This window comes from Echinops telfairi, unplaced genomic scaffold (assembly GCF_000313985.2).
Source record: "Echinops telfairi isolate 266 unplaced genomic scaffold, ASM31398v2 ScPeMD7_7458;HRSCAF=8496, whole genome shotgun sequence".
Classification (NCBI taxonomy): domain Eukaryota; kingdom Metazoa; phylum Chordata; class Mammalia; order Afrosoricida; family Tenrecidae; genus Echinops; species Echinops telfairi.
The window spans coordinates 35,659,779-35,676,475 of NW_022111358.1; the positions used below are offsets into that span (position 1 = coordinate 35,659,779).

General features: G+C 49.8%; 1 protein-coding gene across 1 annotated transcript in view; it reads right to left on the reverse strand.

Moving 5' to 3' along the window:
* ERN1 (endoplasmic reticulum to nucleus signaling 1) overlaps positions 1-16,697 on the reverse strand; it is a 76,612-nt gene that overhangs the window by 30,542 nt on the left and 29,373 nt on the right. The window contains exons 3-4 of the mRNA XM_004707277.2: positions 4,937-4,970; positions 3,896-3,968 (exon numbers count right to left, since the gene is read on the reverse strand). Coding sequence (XP_004707334.2) covers positions 3,896-3,968; positions 4,937-4,970 — 107 coding nt within the window. The remainder of the gene's footprint in view (positions 1-3,895; positions 3,969-4,936; positions 4,971-16,697) is intronic.

Consider the following 16,697-nt stretch of genomic DNA (forward strand, 5'->3'; position numbering starts at 1 on the left):
ACCCAGGATAAAACCATACCCAAGGTGAATTGGGGGGGCGGCATGGAGTGGAGACCTCATGCCCATCTGTAGACAATTGGACATCCCCTCACAGAGGGGTCACAAGGAAGAGACAAGCCAGTCAGGGTGTAGTATAGCACAGATGAAACACACAACTTTTCTCTCTACTTCTTTAATGCTTCCTCTCCACCACTATCATGACCTCAATTCTACCTTACAAATTGGATTAGATCAGAACATGCACACAGCTACAGATAAGAGCCTGCAACACAGGGAATCCAGGATAGATAAAGCCCTCAGGGCCAACAATGAGGACAGAGATACCAGGAGGATAAGGGGAAGGTGGGAGGAGAAAGGGAGAATCGATCACAAGGATCAACATATAACTTCCTCCCAGGGAGCCGAACAACAGAAAAGTGGGTGAGGGGTGACAGAGGATGATGCAAGGTATGAAAAGAATTATCTATAACTCATCAAGGGTTCATGAGGGAGGGAGGGAGGGAGGGAAGGTGGGGCAAAAATGAGGAGCTGATACCAAGGGTTCAAGCAGAAAGAAAATGCTTTGAAAATGATGATGGCAACAAATGTACAAATGTGCTTGACACAATGGATGAACATATGGCTTGTGATAAGAGATGTAGGAGTATTTAACAAACAAACAAAAAAGCAGAGAAGTCAATGACTCAGACATCCCCATCACTGGGCATTCGAACTAAGCCTTGGGAGGAAAGCTGTCACAGAGGAGCTGTAAGGACTGGGGGCTGTGCTGGGTGCTTGAGATGCAGAGGGCAGTGGCAAACCTTCCTCTCTGAAGCCCGGTGGTCTTTGTTGAGCTGCTAGAAGTCTCCCTCAAGGCCTAACTCTAGACTCTTGTGCCTGGAAATGCTAACCCCCAACTTGGGGAGCTGTACATGTTGGGGTGGGGGGTGTTGTGGGAAACAGAAGGATTTCTCCCAAGTTGTTTCCCCCAAATATAGCTGCTTGCAAATGACTACACACTCGGAGGTCATCAGAAGTAGATCAGGGGTCATTCTCCCTAAGGGTTATCAGCCATCTAGAGCAAGCAGTCACCACTGTTTATCCCACAAGTAGGGCCCACTCCCTTCTGATAAGGATAGTAGTTGACTGTTTTCTTGTAGGAGACCCCAGAGAGGTCAAGTCCACCCAAGGGTGGCCAAAGTTAGGCCATCATGAATCTAGGGTCCACCGTTTTTGTCACATGTACAGTATACCTCTAGTTCCTCGCCTTCCTATCATGTGTACAGCCCTAGCTCATCCCCTTCCTATAGTGTGTATGCCTATGGTACTGTCCCTTCCTGTGACGTGCGGTTACCTGCAATCATGCCTCCTGAAGGAGATATAACGGTTGGTTAGCAATAAGCCGGGCCCTTGAGCCTCCTGCAGGGTCTATGCCCCACCTCACCTTGGCCCACGCTGTGTGGGGACCTGGTCGGTAGGATCATGGCCATCCAGGAGGTGAGCATGCTACCATGAAATGTGTCTGACTCCATTATTTGACTCTCTTCTCTCTCATGCTCTCTATGACTTTAATGTATTTCAAATGTACAATTGTGCCTACTGAACCTGTGATTAGTGGGGGTGTATGTGTGTGCTGGCACCCCTTCCAACCACAGGGTGTCTTCAAGTAGGAAAACAAACCCAACAAGCCAGGTGCCACGGAATGGATTCTCACTAGCGGTAACCCTGGGCGTGCAGCGTGGAACTGTGCCCCTTGGGGTTTCCGAGGCTGTTGTGTTTGAGAGCAGTCACCTCTGGGTGAGTTCGGATCAGCAGCCTTTCAGTTAGCAGCTGAGTGCGCAGCCAGGGCCCTTTGGGAGGTAGCCATCTGCAGAGCTCAACTCCAAAGTGTGCTGCTCTGGCCTTCCCCTCCGGGTTCAGACATGGGCTGATCTTGTAGGTTTTCCAAATTTTCTACAGGTGGATTGCACACAAACACAAAAGGTTTCTGCTCAGGTGGCTTTCACCAGGTGAGCACCTCCAGGTAACTTGAGTTCGGATGAAGAAACAGAACACATCCAGCCTGAGAGCCCTCTCTCTCCTTCCTCCAGCCATAGCCCCCCAGGGAGCCATTAGCCTGACTTCAAGACTGAAAAGACGAATTCTTCCCATTTCTGAGCTTTATATAAACGAGTCGGCGAGCGTGTAGCCAGTTTTGCTCATCTCTGGCTCAATGTTAGGTTTGTGATATTAACCTCTGCTGTGGGGAATAGCTGTAGGCAGTCCTTTCTCATTGCTGTGCAGTATTCCACCGGGGACCACTCTGCCATCTCTCTGCCCAGTCTGCTGATGATGGGCATTTGGGTAGTTCCTACTTTTTCGTGGGGCGACTTGTGACGTGTTCTAGTGCATGTGCTCTGGGGAACATCCTAGGAGGGAACGGGTGCTGTAAGGTGACAGTGCTGATGCTGACTCACGGCGACCTTGTTGTGCCCATGCTGTGTACAGCGGGCTCTCGGCACGGTGCCTGGTTCTGCCTCCCTACCCACCCCCACTAAGCCTTGCTGCAGCCCTTGTCAGTTCCTCTCACTGTGGGGTCAAAAAGGCCTTCGCAGACACAGCCAGACTGTTCTCCACACGGTGGTACCTATTTGTACCTCGACCAGCAACCAGGCTTCTGGTCCTCTCACTCGTTTTCATTTCCGCCATCGCGGGCGAGAAGCACCGGGACCTTATTCGACATCTCCTGTGGCTAATAAAGCTGAGGGCCTTTTTGCGTGTTTACCAGCCCTGTGGAGGTCCTTTTTTGCCATTTTTCTATTGGGTTGTCTAGCTCATGATCTGTAATATAAATGTGTATCAGGACAGGCCCATGAACCCCATGTTGGATACTCCCATGTGCTGTGAAGACTTTATGGTCTACCTTTTACTCTTTAAGGTCTCTTTTAGTGAAGAGAAGTTGTCAACTTTATTATAATCCAAATATGTCCATTTCCTCCTTTATGGTTATTGTCCTACCCCACTGTCCCGCCCTCAGTGTGTGTGTATGGGTCCTGTTTACGAATCTTTACTTGCTCAGAGGTTGTGAAGGTGTTCTGTTTCTTTGTCCTTAAAGCTTTATTGTTTTACATCTCACCTGTCAATCTGCAACATCTTATCTGGAGCTGCTTTGGGGTGTGGTGTGAGCCAGGTGTGGTCAGGGTACTTGTTCTACATGTATATGCCCAGTGGCTCACTTTATTTACTGAGAAGTCCCCCTTCTCCCACGGCCTGCAGGGTTATCTTTGTCATCAACAGGTGATCCTAAGTGTGGATCTGCTTCTAACCTCTCTTCTCTTGGAAGCTTTTTTGACATTCTCCTAACCTGGATCAATTTGATTGTGCCTTCTGGGATCCGGATCTGGCTTTAGCATGTGTGTGTGTTCCCCAGGTCACTGTAGTTGAGAACCCCGGCTCGAGTCTCAGGTGTGTGTGTACTATCCCACAGCTTCTTCCTAAGGGATTATATGCTGGGGGAACAGCTTTTCCACCAAGGAGTGAGGCTTCAAAATTTCATGGAAACATGGAATTAAAAGATAACAGAATTCTTCAGGAGCTTTTTGAAGTCCCCGTGGATATCTGCCTACCTTTCCATTTGCTGCTCATTAGTCAGAGGGAACCTGGTTACTGAAAGGAGGAAGCATTACATCACATTCCAGGGTGTTGGTTAGGCCACGAGAAACTGCTGGCCTAGATCAGTGCTTCTGAATTCTGGTTCACATTTAAAAGCTCCTCCAGAAAGCTCTGAAAACATACTGATGCCCAGGCCCCACGGCAGACTGCCCAACCAGAACCTCCGAATTGTGTTTAGGGACCCAGATGATCCCAACATGCAGGTACTGTCCAGGACCACTGGTCTAGAACATCCGGAGTGGACAAGGCAAGAAAATACACTCACCGTGAGGCCTTCATTGTTCTTGCCCCCAAGGGTATAGAGGCTACCATCATTGGGATCTGGGAGGAACGCAGGCCTGGAAATTAAGCAGTAAGTATCAATGATCAGTCACAGCCCAGGGTGCAGAACATATTATCAAAGGGAGTCATTGCAAGAGGTTGTGGGGTTCTGGTCCATCCTCTGCTCTCTCTCTCTCTCTCACCTGGCTACCGAAAAACAGGATAACCCTCTAGTGGTGCGTACCATCCATGACCGGAGACAGCCAGCACCAGACCAAAGGAGAGCCGAGCATCATTTGGCCCAAGCACTCAGGACAAAAAGTTGAGTGAACCAGGAGCAGGAAGTCTGCTTCGCAGCCTCCATGTACCTAGGACGGCTACACTTCGCAGCAGAGCAAGGACAGCAGCGTAAACCCACCTTTCATTTTGTAGTGGACATTTCTTTTTAAATTCAAGGCCGGGAAAAAAGGGGGGCGGTGGTGGGAGGAGACGCTGAACATCAGGGAGGCTTTGCCAAGAAGGTGGAGCGAGGCCTGCTGGTCAGCAGCCCCTGTGAAGCAGGGGTGAAGTGGCCATCTGTAGGAGGGCTGACCTGCTCATGTCTGGACTGTAATAATCACTCAGAAACCCCTTGCCGAATCGTTCCCCTACTTAGGCCACACTTCCTGACGCACTCCAACGGGTGCCACGCTGGCTTCCTCTCCGTGGTCTTACACAGTGACGAGGGAGAGTGAGCCAAGACTCAGCCCCTCTTGGGGGCTAGGGGAAGTTTAAGCTCAAAGCTCAGCATACATTTCATCTCGAATAAGGTTGTTGTTGTTTTTAATCATTTTATTGTCGAATAAGGGTTTTTTTTGTACTGTTGTTCTCTCTCTCTTAAGGAACTGACCACCCCTCCCCACCACAGACTTCTAACATACTACGGATAAGACTACGTATACTGTGTTATGCCTACACTTATGCATATCTGAACTCTTCCAACTAGCTTCGACAGAATGACTAAGATGCCTTGAAGGGGTGTGCTGAAGCAAATAAAAACACTTACTCTTCCACGTGTGTTGGAACCTGGAGGACTGGGTCTGTGAAGAAAAGACAACAAAGCCATCATCAGACAGGTTCTAAAACAGCAGGGTGACTAGGGGGCATCCTGGACCAAGTCACAGGTGGTACTGATAACCAAGAGCGCCCTGGGTGGAAGAGTGTAGGTGAAGGCACTTCAGGAAATGCACATGCACCAAGACACAACTGTAAGCGCTCATGGCTGTGGTGGAGACCAGGGATCGAGCTGTGAGCAGAAGGGAACTGGCGTGAAATGTGCGGCGAGTCACGGCTCGCGGTGGAGAAAGTCTGGCAGACGGTGGGTCACAGCATCACCACCTGATCCAGCACAGACAAATCTAAATCATCACCTTGTCAGATACCTGGAGTGGTACCAGCTCTTCCCAGCAGGAAACTAGGGCATAGGAACCATCATTTTTCTTGCTGATGAGAATTTAGGTGGTAAATGGGGTGACCTTTGGGGTCACAATGTAGAAATTATAGAGCCTTTAAGTATTTATTTCTTGGATTCACTTTGATCTATCAGTTCTATTTCTAGAAAACCTAGTTTAACAATAATATAAGCCATAGAAACCGGCTTTTGTACTAGGATGCTGACTGACTCAAAACTCACTGCCATGGGGTGGACTAGTCCAACACTTAGTGACCCACAAGACAGAGGAGAACTGCCCCGTGGGTTTCCAAGGCTGAGGAAAGCCTCGTCTTTCTCCTGAGGAATGGCTAGTGGTTTCAAATCACCGACCCTGCAGTTAGCAGCCTAACACATAATCCACTAGGACACCCTGGATGGCCTGCATGCTTAATACTATGGCTGACTTATAGTGTGGCCACTTCCACCGCTTTGAAACGCCATCTAAGTCTTCATGCTTTTCTATTCCGGAAGAAAACACTGCAGGTGACCACCCCCGACCCCCCACCCCAGAGGAATGCGCTTCTGAGGACAGCACTGAAGCTGCAGCTCGGGAAGCGGGGCGCGTCTGAACAGGAGCAAACGAAGAGGGAAGGAGAGAGTGGAACACACCCGGCCCACCAAGCCCTGAGGACGATATCCGGCTCAGAGCAGTCAAGGCACAGAGGGGATCACAGGGCCGGCCCCCTCACAAGACAGGACGACGTGTCCCTCACTGACACAGTGCTAAGGGGGACAGCAGTGGGGACACGGTGTGGGAGATGTGTCCCATCTGACCCCACCGCACCGGGGTGAGCCCTAAGAGGAGCAAATCAACGAAGTCCCCAGGGATGCCAAAGGTGGGCCGGGGGCCGGGGCGTGGCACCCCGTGGACGCAACTGGAAAACACTCCTAAAGGTCAACGGACGACCTGGAACCGCTTGAGGGCTTTTCAGTTTTTGCTGTTGGTTTTTCTTTCTCTTTATTTTTTTGTTTTGTTGTATTAGCTGTTGTTGATTTATTTATCGTCTTCTTTTTTCAAAGTTTTGCTCTGCTTTGTTTTTGCGTGTATTGTCAATACACGTCTATCTGGACAAGATAGGCAGATGAACAATCCGGAGGAGAGTACAACGGGACCAACAGTTGGGGGGGATACGGGAGAGGGAGAGATGGGGGAAAAGGAACGGGGTTGCCAACAAACCCAGGGACAAGGGAAGAACAAGTGACCTAAAATTGATGGTGAGGAGGGCAAAGGATATTTTGGGGGAGCTTGATCAAGGGCAATGTAGCCAAGAGGAATTACCAAAATCCGAAAGGAGACCAAACATGGTGATGGGACGGGAGGAAAGTCAAAGGAAATAGAGGAAAGAACTGGGAGGCACAAGGCAGTTGTAGTGGTCTATACACAGGCATGTATATATGTAAATACATTTATATATAATGACGGGAATAGAGCTATGTACATATATACTTTATTTATAGAGTATTACGGTAACAGATGGATATTGGGTCTCCACTCAAGTACTCCCTCAATGCAAGAACAATTTGCACTGTGATGCTCACCTTCACTAACACGATCGCTGAAAACAAATTTGTGCATAAGCAAATGTGGTGAAGAAAGCTGATGGTGCCCAGTTATCAAAAGATATAGTGCCTGGGGTCTTAAAGGCTTGAAGATAAACAAGTGGCTATCTAGCTGAGAAGCAAAGCCCATATGGAAGAAGCACACCAGCCTGTGTGATCATGAGGTGTCGATGGGATCAGGTATCAGGCATCAAAGACCCAAAACAAAACAAACAAAAAGCTTATCAATGGGAATGAGGGAGGCGGGCAGAGTGGAGAACCAAAGCCCATCAGTAGTCAATTGGACACCCCCCATCAGAACGACCATAAGGAAGAGATGAGCCAGTCAAGGTGCAGTATAGCACTGATGAAACACACAACCTTCCTCTAGTTCTTTAATGCTTCCTCCTCCCCCACTACCATGACCCCGACTCTATCATACCAGTGGTATAGATAAGAGTTCAAAACACAGGGAATCCAGAACAGACAAACCCCTCAAGACCAATAAGGGAAGCAGTGATACCAGGAGGGTAAGGGTGGGAGGTAAATGGGGGAGAACTGATCACAGTGATCGACATGTGGCCCCCATCCCAGGGGGGCAGACAGCAGAAGGGTGGGTGAAATGGGACAATAGTCTGTTAAACATGAAAAAAAAAATTTTATGCATTGTTAGGGGGTGTGTGGAGGAAAGAGGAGGAAAAAGGAAGAGCCAGGGGCTTAAGTAGAAAGAAAATGTTTTGAAAAAGATGACAACATGTGTACAGATGTGTGTGACACATGGATATATGTATGGTTTGTGATAAGAGGTGTAAGAGCCCCCAATAAAATAAAATAAATACTAGGACTTGGGTTAGGTATACCTCAGTCTTCAAAGTGACATCTGCTTTTTAATACTTCAAAGATGTTTCTTTTTCCCCTCTAATGAGATAAATCATTTGTCTTCTTGCATGCTGCTTCCATGGTTATCGATTATGGATCCAAGTAAAATGAAATGCTTAACAGCTTCAGTATCTTTTCCCTTTTATCATGATGTAAAGGTTTTTGTTTTATTTATTTGAAATTATTAGCACCTTAATAATTTGATGTTAATCCTGACTCTGGTAAAAATTGAAATAAATGTGTAAGATATCTAACTAAAACAAAAAACAAACGCAGACACTGCAGAGGTGCGGCTTTGTGTCATGTACAATGCATGACTGCAACTGGGGGCTTTCAGCGCACACAGAGAACCAGATGGGCAGACAAAGGGCTTACTGAGTTATCTTTGTCAGAAGTGAGACTGTTGATCCTTTTCGGTGTTTCTCATCTCACAGCGACCCGGGAGGGCAGAGGGGAACCAGCCCTGTGGGTTTGCAAGGCTATCACTCTTCATGGGAGCAGGAAGCCTGTCTTTCTCCTACAGAACAACTGGCGGTGGTGTCCAGCTTGACGTTAGCAGCCCAAGAGCCACTCGGACACCAAGGCTCTTAACACACTCACTGCCATCGAGTTGACTCCGAGTCACAGAGATCCTACTGGCCAGAGTCGGACTGCCCCCTCGGAATTCTGAGACTGTAAACTTTCACCCGTGCAGACAGCAAGCCTCATCTTTCTCCCAAGCAACAGCCGGTGGTTTCAAACTGCTGGCCTTGCGGTTAGCAGCCCAACTTGTAACCACGATGCCACCAGGCAGAATCTACTCGATGGCATTGACTTTGGTTTGGGTTTGGTATTTCTCAAAATTTCTATAAGAGCAGGCAATTGGGGGTGGCTGGGGGTGGGGTGGAGAGCTTTTGCTTTAAACAAACAAACAAGCAAACCAAATGAACTGCTGACTCATAGTGATCCTACAGGACAAAGAAGAACACCCCGTGCGTCTCTGAGACTGTAACTCTGTATGGGAGTAGAAAGCCCTGTCTTTCTCCTGGAGAGTAGCTGGTGATTTTGAACTGCTGACCTCGGGGATCACAGCCCAACTCGTAACCACTACACCAGGTCCAGTTTATAGTCACAGCAGTCACAAACACCAGCATCTCTCCCTCCCTCCCTCAATTGTCCTGGGCACAAATCTAGATCCTGATCTTGTCGGGGTGCAGGGTATGTGGCCGGTGTATGCGCACACGTGCACGTGTGAACATCAACACGGAAGTTCTGTGCAATACATATAAAAACTGCACGGGAACGAAGGGTTTCCAACCATCCAAGCGCTGAGTGACATCCGTGTGTAGCCAAGCTGGGGACAAAGGTGGCAAACAATGTAATCAGATCTTCTCCACAGAGGCCCAGGGTGCACCAGCTCTGCTTACGAGAACAGTCGGCCACCCAGCACCCTGAGTCGCTCAGGATCCCTGGATGCAGGACAGTGTTTCCAGCTTTATTGTATGTTGACTTTGCTTTAATGACCCTGCTCCCACGTGACCTCGGAACAGAAGTACGCGTACCATGTGTGGTCTGTGGGCAATAAACAAATAATCTACCAACCCCCAAACGCTTTCGGAAGCTGCGCTGGAACTGGCAGTCCATAAACATATGCTCTCTCTCCCATTAATCACCTCTCAGACGCTCTCACAAACAGCCTGACGCAAGAGACAGGAAACAAAAGCACACGGCGTGCATCCGGCTGAAACAGACGAGGTGAGGTGCTGTTGCCACCCCGTTGCCTCAGCGTGGCCCCAAAGCATGCCAGGGAGGCACGGTGGGCAGGGAGGAAGGCCCCCTCTCACTCGTTCCAGCTGCAGATGAAAGGGGACGCGGCCACCTTCCAGCAGCTGCCAGAAAGGAGGCTCGGGACCAGCAGGCGCAGAATCCAGTCCGGAAGCTCATCCTGGCAGCACTGCATCTGCCTGCTGGCGTGGACTCCTCCTGACCCTGGGGCCTCGGGTTCAAACAAGGAGGCTCCACTTATGGCCAATGTGGACAGGGAGGGCCCTGGGACAAGCACACCTGTGCCTAAGCGCCACGGTTTTCTTGGTGTTTCGTGTGGAAGGCAGACTCCAGTAAGGGGGTCATCTTAGCATTCCCAGCCACTCAGTCAAATAAGACAACGGGAATGAGTATCTGCCAAGTTGCAGACCACATAAGCTGCCACGATTACAACAGCGGGAGGGGAAAGGGACAACGGCCTTATCTGTAGAGTTTGTCCTTAAGGAATCATCCAAGCCTGAGACTGCTTTAGCGTACTGCAGCAACAAGGAGAAAACTAAAGGTCAGGGCAAACAAGAGAGGACAGGGCCGAATGCTGATAACAGTCCAAGATGAGTGCTTGGGGAGCTCAGGGACTCGGTTTACCGTGATTTCACACTGCCACAATCAAAAAGGTTCCTGATAGGAATGTTTGGTAAACCCACAAGACAAAAGAAAGATAATAAAGTCCCAGCATCCGCTGAACACATGCAATAAAAGCCCAACATAACAAGTGGTTGCTTTTGATGATGAGAACCACTGTCAGACAAGGTCCTTGGCGGTGGTCGTTTTGTTTTGAAGCGGTCAGCCACAGACTGAAAGCCCAGAAAGAGCTGACTAGCTGTGCGGTTATAAGCAGATGCGGCCGCAAAACACATCGCCCTACATAGAGACGGGAGAAAGATGAGGCTTTCCACTCCTGTAAAGAATTAAAGTCTCAGAAACCCCCAGGGGCAGTTCTAACCTATCCCTCGGGGCCACTGCACATTGCTGCTTCACTTCCAGGGAGGAAAAAAGCAGTCTTATTTCCTTAGTGTAAAGATGCTATGCAGAGGAAAGGCAAAGATGTCAGAAAGGGTTACGTATGAGACCACCAAGTAGCGGCTGTGGAGCCCACCGCGACGCAGGGCGCCCAGGTGGGGAAAGTAGAATGTGCTCTTTCAAGGTTCTCTAGACTTAAGTCTTCATGGGAGCAAAGAGCCTCACCCTTCTCCCTCAGAGTGGCTAGTGGGTTTGAACTGCCAGCCTTGGGTTAATGCTTAACCCCTGGCACCTCCAGGGCTCCTGCAGACACAAGGGGTTAGCACGAGAGTCGACATTTGCCCTCTCCAGGAGTAATGAGACAAAACAGCCTTGCTGACTTCTCACCAGGACAGTCATGGCCTGTCTCCATCCCCTTAGTGAGATGGCACCACCTTTAAACCTGGAGACCAGCTGAGCGAAGAGGGCCTGAGTGTCACACGGGTCACGTGCTGGTATCGCTTTGGGTACTCCCTTCTCCTTTGGATCCCATACAGAAGTGACTCGAAGTGACTTCCCCCACCTGTCTTGTCCAAGTCCAGAGAGGTGAAATCTGGGGAGAAGGTTCTCATCTTCACCCTTGCCCCGTCCTCGCCAGACCCCGTGTGTTCCAGCCCCCCTTGGTAACAGCTAACCGGCACTGCTGAGTCAACTCGGAGTCAGGCTGACCAGTGTGGCAGCCAGAGCTGTGCTCCACGGGGTTGCCAAGGCTGCTTCTGCAGACGTGGGTCACCAGGGCTTTCTTTGGAGGTGCCTCTGCATGTACCCTTTAACCACCTAGGGATCCTCTGCTCCCTTCCTGAGCTGCGGACCTCGTGCCTCACACCCAAACAGCCCTTTGGCTCTGCACCGCCGTGTGGGCTTGACCCATGTGTCCACATGAACCTCATAGCTGCCCCAAATGGTCTCCCAGGAAGCAGCCTCCCCTCAGGCGGCTTCCCAGACTGGGTGTGGTTCACCTCTCCCCATGAAGCTCCCTCCTTTGAGCAACTGGGGCCCTGCACTGCCTGGTGATCTTGCCTCTCTCTAGACTCCCCCTCCCGGAACACAGAGGACACGAACAGGCTCGCCCTCGCGGAAGCACACTCAAACAGCCACACGGGAGACTCGGGGTCTCCGTCTCCCAAGCTCTTCTCTCTGGGGACCCACTGGGCATTTCCACTCACCTCCTACTGACACCCCAACCCCACTTGCCCAGAGTCATGCCCTCCACTCTGACCTCGTCTGCCGCCCCTGTCTGGTGAGCATGGCCACTTTTCTGCGAGAAGAGAACCAAGCCTCAGAGGACACGGAGGACGCGTTTCTCCCCAACATGTCAATACTTGTCAAACACTGTGGGCTCCTCCGGCCACGGTCAGCAGTCTGCGTCCTGTTCCCAGGATTCCTTCAGCAGCACTGGGACACTCCTCGCTCACAGCGTTCCTTTTCTCCTGGAAGGACTGGTCTTTGGGAGCAGAGAAACCTAACGTCAGGGCCCAACCCCACCAATGACCAGTGAGGTGATGTCTGCAAAGTTACCTCCTCTCTCTGAGCCTCAATTTCCTCACCAACAAGAGGGGGAGAAAAAACAGATAGCATCCCCTTCATGGGGCATCTCTATGTGGATTAAATAAGGATTACCTATTTGTGAAGATTTCAAAATGCCCGGACACAGAAGTCTGATCCTTTTAAAGATTTAAGTCAGATTATGCCTTTCTGTCACGTAATATCCTTTGGTGGCTCCCTATCGCACTCAGTGAAGACCACAGCTCTTACGGTGGCCTACAAATCCCATATAACCTTCCATTTCCTGCCTCCTCTGACAATCTGCTACTCCCCTCCCCCATATTCTTAAGCCCCACAGAGCCTGCTCCTGCCTCAGGGCCTTTGCACTGGCTGTTTCTGCTGCCACAAGTCCACGGCACATTTTCTCCTCTCCTCTTGGCCTTGGGATCAACGCTACCATCCCTTTCCGTGCGATCTTCCCAAGACATCTCCTGCCCCCAGGATTTCCTAGCCCTCTTCCCTGTTCAATCGTTCTCTAAGGTACTATGCAGTTTGCTTATTTGATGTCTGACTCTAAGCACCGTAAGCCCTGTGAGGGAGGGGGTCTGTCTTTTGTCATCTATGATTGCCCTTGATCTAAAATAGTTCCTGGTACCTAGTAGGTGCTCAGTGTACATGTTGACTGTGGCAACCAGTGAACATGCATTTCTTCCCTGGTTCCCTCCTGCGCAGAGTAGCTATCCATTGCTGAGCACGTCTAAGAATCCAGCTGATGGGCTCTGTCCGCCCTCAGCTCAGGGTCCCTCTAGCATGCCCTTTCCTCCAGCCAAGCTGCTGGCTGAGAGCGCTGCTGGTGCAAAGCGCTCCAACCGTCGTGGAGGCCACCCTACATCTATGGACAGCTGTGCCCAAGGTGGTGGCTTGGTCCACTCATCTGGAGAGCTCCCAGGTGGAGCCCCGTGTCTCCAAGGATCTGCAGCAACTCCTTCTCATTGGCCAGCTCCCTCTGCCGCCTGGATGCGCTCTCGCTCGAACTTGCTTCCCTTTCCCTCCCAACTGTACATGTGTTAAGGCTGTAGTTTCCTGAATTTTGACCATCATATACTCCCATGGACTCACCCTCACAATCAAGATACAGGGCACTTGCACGCCCACCCCCCCAAAAAATATCTTCTAATGCCCCTTCAGAGCCAACGCCTCCAATCCCTACTCCAGATAGCCACTGATAGATATTGGTTCTGTGGGATATAACGTTTCACAATGGAATCACAAGGGAGACTCTTGGTGTCTGGCTTTTCTCTGCACAATGTGCTTTTAAAAGTCGTCCATATTGTTCAATGTGTCACTGTTCAGTCTTTGCTGTGTGTGTGAACAGTGTTTTACTGTATGGCTGTGGCACAGGTAGCTTATCTCTTTAGCTACTGACAGACATTTGGGTTATTTCCAGTTTGGGGCTATTGTGGGGGGGGAGGGGGGAAGGCTGCTATAAATTATTTGGGTACAAGTCTTTACACAGGTCTATGATTTTATTTCCCTTGGGAAAATTCTTAGGAATTGGATGGTTTAGTCATCTCTTTTTATGTTTGAATTTATAAGAAATTGCCAAATGGGTCCCTAGACAGTCTGTTTCCACCAGCAATGGTAGGAGAGCTACTGGACAGTCTTTCAAATATGGATTCCTAAGTCCTTCCCCCGGGAAACCGATCCTGTGGGCATCACCAGGGATCTGCTTTTTCAATCCATGCCCGGTGATTCTGAACGGACTTGTCCTGGAAACCACTGCTCTGCGCCCTCTGTTCTCCCTTCTCACCCCACCTTCTCCTTCCACTCTCAGGACAGAATCTCACCTCCCACCATCAACTTCTGGTGACCAAAGCTAACCAGCATTTCCAAATCCTAATGATGGCTACATGGCACCTGACAAAGTACCCCACCCTCAGTGTTCAGGTTCCGGGACTGTTTCCCACTGCTGTGGGGTGTCTCTCACTCCTAGAACCTCTCCCTCCTTTTACCGACCCTGGGGTAGCTGGCTGGCCCCACTTCCAGCCAGTCACACAACGGGGAAACTGAGACTGTCCTTCACACTTCCCTTTTCTTAATCCTTCCCCTCTGCCAGTCACTGAGCTGCTGAGTGGTATACAACTCGATCTCAGCATGTCTCAGACTCTAGTCCGCCCTCCCATCTCCTTCACCACTACCACAGGAGGCTATTCCCACTGAATCACTGGTCGCCTCTTCACCAGCACCCGTCTCAGATCTCTACCCCCTTAGACACACCCTCCGCCCACTACCTGAGGTGGCTTGATAAAGGCCAATCTGCTCATTGTCTTTCTCCCACCTCAAAATCCTACAATGACTCACACCTCTGCCTACCGAACACCTCCCATCTCTGTAGCCTAAGTCGGAGGTTCTTCCGCGTTTCATGTCTCTGTTTTGTTTACTTTTTCCACAGAGCTCTCAGCCAAAAGTAGTCCCTAACAGTTCCATGTATTTAATAGATAGGTCTCAATACCTTAAGAAGCACTTAGGTCCCCAGGGAGAGACCCAAAGAACATCATGCTTATTAAAATTAGTCAGTCATAAGTATTCTATAAGACCACTGTTATAAGGGGAAAATATGTGAAAAACAAAACAAGATAAAGACCTTCACACCAAAGGGAACTGAATGACTGGTGCCTGCCAACAGGGAGAAGCGAAAGCACCTGACAGGTGCTGAGCTGGGTGCATCACTGAGGGAGAAGAGCAAGCAAGGAGTGGGTGAGGGGCAAACACAGGGCGGGGGGGATGTTGATTAGCAGATTAAACTGTTGAATGCAAAGTTGATGATCTGAAATGTAAACCCCTACACCAGATTTACACACACACACACACACCCCAAAAAAGTATTTAGGACCTAACAACTAGCAATTTAAGACAGCACCACAACTACACATACGTGGAAAGAAACTGTTGATTTCCTTCCTAAAGAACCGGACAATGACTGATCCATGGGGTCTGTCCACTGCTGGCTACTGCACCACTTCTCCATCTCATGATCAGATTGGATGCACCATCCTCATCACCACCATTCCCCAGAGCTGTGGAGACAGATTTGAATACAGCAATCTCCAAAAGCCAAGCTTTGTAAAGAGATGATCTCGTTTAAGAAATGCAGCCTGGGGGAGGGGTCAAGGGGGAAGGGAGGGGGAGGGGAAAAAAAGGAAAATGAGCTGATTCCGGGTACCCAAGAGGAAAGCGAATTTTGGGAATGATGAGGGCAACAAATGTATAGGTGTGCTTTACACAATTGATCTATGTATTGTGATGAATTGTATGAGCCCCAATAAAATGATTAAATTAAAAAAAAAAACAACAAAGACATGAATTTAAAAAAAAAGAAATGCAGCCCTTCTGGACTTGAACTCATGCCCGGGTTGGAATAACCAACCATTTCAGATCCAAAGGGCAGCCTGTACCCAACGACAAAGATCAGAGGAAAGAAGAAAACAGGAAGAACCGGCAGGCAGTGTGGCACATGAGGGTACACCGAGGGACTGCAATGGAGGATTGGAAACCAAGGAGTAGGAGCTGTTGAATACAAACTGATAAACTTCACCTGACTGACAACAAAGTTTTTAAAAAATTAAATAAGTCACGCAGCCCCATCTAAGGTAGAAAAGGTGACTCATTCAAGCCAGCAGTTCCCATGGTACCGACACTTACTGAACAGCACCACGGTGTCCTCAAAGATGTCAAGCAGCTGGCCAAGCCCATGGGAGTGCTCAGTGGGACTCAGGGGGGGTGGTGGGGGGCCCTTGACACTCCTCCAAAACCCGAACCCAATTCTCCATGCTTCTCTCTCAGTCACCCCTCTTCCCAGGTCACCTCAAGCTTTCATGTTGGCCTCTGGGGTCACCTCTACCTGTTCCATCTCCATCTATCTTAATCCCTTTGTCCTTTGGGGTCACGTCAAATGTCTCTTGTCTCCATGGTCTCAGAAGCTGACTGCCCACGGCCCTTGGCATACACTTAAAGAAGCCCTAGCAGCATTTCTCAAGGGGCGGAGACTTAACTGCCTGTGTCCTCTCAGGCTCTCACACATCTGGGGGACTGGATTGAATTGGATGACCTTTGAAGGGCAAGCACTTGTGTTTTGTTGATTAGCAATGTAAAGCTTCCATGAGCTGAATGAGGGATGGGCGCGTGCGTCTGTGTAACGGCAGCCCAGGTCTGCGCTCCTCCACATACCTAATAGGTCACACTGTCTGCGGAACTAAAGTGAGTCGATCATTTAGGTGATTTAATCCTGTGTGTGGAAGAGCCACGCAAGGGCATTTGCCTAACGAGGACGTCTCCACACAGACCCGGGGTGATGAAAGCCAACACGCACTGAGGCGGCACAGAACTCTCTGTTCGCGCACATTTGAACTTTATGTTCATTTACCGATGCAGTGAGGTGGCATTCGCCTCACAACCACACGGGGAAGCGAGTGCCACATGTGGATGGCCACGGAAGCCGGGTGCCCGCTCCGTGAGCATTTCATGCATGTGGCATCTTCCAAGGTGGAAGTTACCAGAAGAACAAAAAGAGCATGCTCGTGAGCAAGAGCAGCAGCAGCCACAGCAGCGAGGAGAAGCTGCTTAAGGACAA